This window comes from Barbatula barbatula (assembly GCF_947034865.1).
Source record: "Barbatula barbatula genome assembly, chromosome: 5".
In the NCBI taxonomy this organism is placed as follows: Eukaryota; Metazoa; Chordata; class Actinopteri; order Cypriniformes; family Nemacheilidae; genus Barbatula; species Barbatula barbatula.
The window spans coordinates 857,049-861,192 of record NC_136769.1 but is presented as its reverse complement, the minus strand read 5'-3'; the positions used below and the strand labels follow the sequence as shown (position 1 = coordinate 861,192).

The window sequence follows — 4,144 nt, the reverse complement described above, 5'->3', positions numbered from 1 at the left end:
GCAACTTTCTAGTCACGATTCGACTCTATAACCATTAGGCCACGACTGCCTCATACAAAAGACATACAACAGACATTGTATGAATTACCAAAGCACACGATTTCATCTAATTAATTTCTTTACTGGTCTACTTTGGAAACAATGTCTGTTGTATGTAGAGACATTACACCTGTAATGATACACTCGGCTCACAATTCGGTACACATCTTGATGCTGGACTCACGATACACATCACGATATTTTAAACAAAATAAAATATTTATTTAAGAAAATTAACAACTTCAGTAACTTTTTTTGTTGCACATACAACTTAATAAATAATCTTTACTGTTCAAGGCTTAAATTAACCATATTTACTGCAAGTTTGCGCATCATTTAAGTTTTAGTCTAGTTGTAGTCCATAAATGTACATTATATTTAGTAAACTAAAATCTAACTGGTTTAGCTAATTTAATTGGTGTAATTACATGTGCCATTCAAAGATTGAACTGTAAAACATAATTTACTTTACCTTGGAATTAAATTAAGCCAGGTCACATCCTTTTAATTTCAGAAAAGTTCAGTAACTACTCTGCAACACAGAAAATATTAGACCATAAGGACATCACCACCCGTCCCACATTGCGATGTACCGCACGCCGCAAATTGAGAAAATTTCTGTTTTTCACCATTGTTGGTTTTTAGTAATCACATTAAGAAAATGCGTTATTTAATCCGAAAAGCATACAAACGCTATCTTGCACCATTGTTTATTCAACTATATAACAGCGCTGTGCCAAGAGCAGCAACCTGGTGCACACCATGTGTCCAACGGGCTCATACAAACACTAAAGTCTTTTATCCAGTGGATAAGACAGCAGTGAATTCGGTCATCAAGAGGCTGCGACGTCCGTGAATCCAACTGTAGATTGGGTGGCAATTCCTCGCTCTGCTTTTTGTAGGTTTAACATCTAGTGAGTTTGGCTTCTCCCTTCGCAGAGTAGTAAGGTAGATGCTGAGAGGTGATCCCTTGTCTGGGAAAGCGAGGCCTTGCACTCGCGGGGTAGCAGTGCTCCCAGATAGGCTACTTCTCTCTCTATCGCATATGTGAGATTAGCACAAGTGACACGCTGCCACAGAGTAGGTAGCGTCTTGACCGCTCAACGAATAGAGTTAAAAGAACATCATATCGTAAAATATCACATTTTTGCATCGCAAAACTTCTGACAACATCGAGTAAACGAAATTTTGATTAATAAAGATTATTCTTATTTTTTTTATATAAAAAGTGAAAAGACAAAATCCAAATATAATAAATCATCATTAATAATAGTGCAAGAAAAAGAACGGACTGTGACGAACTTGCGATGTTGTCAGAAGTCAGGATCGCAAAATAAAGCCCCGCCCTACATTTTTTTTTAAATTCCTCTAAGAGAGCGAGTAAAATATAGGCTCATTTTATTTCTCAACTGAAGTGTTTCCTGAAGAGAAAATCTTCATTATATGGTGAGGGCATGTTCATGGTCGCACTTCAGGGTGAATTTTCTTGTGCACCTCCAGACGGGTTTTCTGTATGAATCTCTTTCCACACTGAGTACACATGTATGGGCGCTCTCCAGTGTGAACTCTCATGTGGACATTAAGATGAGTTTTCTGTCTGAAACTCTTTCCACACTGAGGACACGTGTATGGACGCTCTTCGCTGTGGATTCTCATGTGAACCTTAAATGTTGATTTCTGTCTAAATGTCTTTTCACACTGAGGACATACGTATGGATGCTCTTCACTGTGAATCCTCATGTGGACCTCAAGCGTTGATCTCTCCTTAAAACTCTTTCCACACTGAAGACATGGGTATGGACGCTCTACAGTGTGAGTTGTCAAGTGCTCATCAAGCGTTGTTTTGTGTGTGAAACTCTTTCCACACTGATGACATGTGTGCGGTCGCTCTCCAGTGTGAATTTTAATATGCACCTTAAGATGATTTTGCTGTGTGAATCTCTTTCCACACTGAGGACATGAGTATGGTCGCTCTCCAGTGTGAATTCTTATGTGCTCTCTGAGATTATTTTTCTGTGTGAAACTCTTTTCACACTGAGGACATGCGTAGCTGCGCTCTTCACTGTGAATTTTCATATGCACCTCAAGCGTTGATCTCTGTTTAAAACTCTTTTCACACTGAGGACACGCGTATCTGCGCTCTTCAGTGTGAATTTTTATGTGCTTATCAAGAGTTGATCTCTGTTTAAATCTATTTCCACACTGAGTACACGTGTATGGACGCTCTCCAGTGTGAGTCCTAATGTGCTCATCAAGCGTTGCTTTGCGGTTGAAACACTTTCCACACCTAGGACACGTGTATGGACGCTCTCCAGTGTGAACTCTAATGTGCTCCTCAAGCATAGACTTCTGTTTAAAACTCTTTCCACATTGAGGACATGTGTATGGTCGCTCTCCAGTGTGAGTTTTCATGTGCTCATCAAGATTATTTTTCTGTTTGAAAGTCTTTCCACACTGAGAGCAGGTGAAAGGCTCGTCTGCTTCTGTTATTTGTTTCCGTATTGGAGAGAAAATCTTGTTCTTCTGCAAACTACTAGAAGACATTTCTAGCTTTACAAGATTCTGAGGTTTCTGACACTGATGTTTCTCCTCAACTTCATTCATGGCTTCACTGATCATCACTGTGTGGTATGCTGGAACAGACCTTCAAAAAGAAATAAAAACATGAATTTTCACATTAACAACTTAATAAAATATTTGAACAAAACTGTTAAATTAAGACAGATAATATGCTAATTGGGCTGCAGGTTTAAGAACAACTGAAGTTTAATCAACTCTGAGCAGTCTGACTCTCACCGAGCATTTCCATTCTACACGTCCTCAATAGTATTGGAAATAAAGATTAGTATGTGTTTAAATAATAATAAAGAAATAATAATTGATCTGCGTCTATAATGCTTTTCTGCACACTAAAAAACATATACTTTTCCATATCAAAAAAATGCATACTTTAAAAGTCAAAATGAGACTCAAAATGAGTTGCACGACTGCAAAACGTGCTTTTAAAGCTAGAAAGTGTAAAGCAATAAAGTAACTAAAATCAGTAAGACCAATGTGGCTAACATTAGCCAATAACCTCTTCATTATAAATCACATCTACAGATCGCTTGAAGAGTTCTTTAAAGATATATATGACTGAAACACATAAGATCATGATTCAGTCTGAACCCTGACGGTTATAATAAACTGAAAACAAGACATTTTGTTCTGATATTACCTCAAACATTGAAGAGAAAACAGTCCGCTTTTGTTAGCGCTGCTTCTGTGTTGATGCTGATATTACCGTAAACACTGTGAAACTGCCGCAAACTAGTGACGCACACCCTTCCGTTAACATGATATTGGTGTATGTGGGTGTGTCCACAGTCAAATCCAATTCTAAATGTATTTATACAGCAATAAGACGAAATAAATTGACCACAGTACTGTTCAGAAAATTCACACAATCGGGAACAAAGTAATACTAGTAAAAACTTTTTATTAGCACCTATCATACTATTGCTCTTGTATGACATAATGTTATTGCTCCCTGAACTCTTTGTAAGTCGCTTTGGATAAAAATGTTAATTTCCTAATGTTTATTGTCAAATGCACAGCGAGGAAAGCAATCAAAACCAAACACACAAAAATTGGGGAAAAAACTGAAATCTATGTCTAATATATGCCTCACATATTATTAACACATGTTCGATGGTTTCAGCAAAAACACACTTGTGACATAAACCGGATTCATGTTTCCTTATTCTGAATAAACATTGATTTAATAAACAATGACCAATAGGCATTCAAGAAATGAATAGGCCTACGTCCTTTTTTCTGATACCAAATTTGATTCTATCTTGAATATGAAATAAATGTCTACCTTTGTTTCCGTTTTACCACTCCTTCATATTTCATTTGTAGTTAGACATTTAAATTCTTACTTAATGCAATTTGAAAATCAATTTCCGAAATTTTAGAACTCGTTTAGCCAAACTATCCACCTCTTCATTACCTGAAACCCCCAGATGTGCAGGAATGCAAAGAAAGTTGATGAAACTTCCAGCTTGTCTAGCTCTGAAAAGATTCTGTTATATTTCATTAATCAAATCTTGTCTAGCTGTGG

The 4,144-nt window shown here is 37.0% G+C and overlaps 1 protein-coding gene across 1 annotated transcript; it reads right to left on the bottom strand.

Moving 5' to 3' along the window:
- Window positions 1-243: 243 nt before the first annotated feature.
- Window positions 244-3,345, bottom strand: LOC306893823 (uncharacterized protein). Its single transcript, XM_079455880.1, has 2 exons — window positions 3,257-3,345; window positions 244-2,683 (listed from the first exon to the last, which is right to left on the bottom strand). The coding sequence occupies exon 2, from the start codon at window positions 2,656-2,658 to the stop codon at window positions 1,498-1,500; it is 1,161 nt and encodes a 386-aa protein (XP_079312006.1). The 5' UTR covers window positions 2,659-2,683; window positions 3,257-3,345; the 3' UTR covers window positions 244-1,497.
- Window positions 3,346-4,144: the final 799 nt, after the last annotated feature.

What these genes read in the sequence shown, in the direction of transcription:
- LOC306893823 (XM_079455880.1), bottom strand. Translation starts at nt 2,658, where the DNA reads ATGATCAGTGAAGCCATGAATGAAGTTGAGGAGAAACATCAGTGTCAG.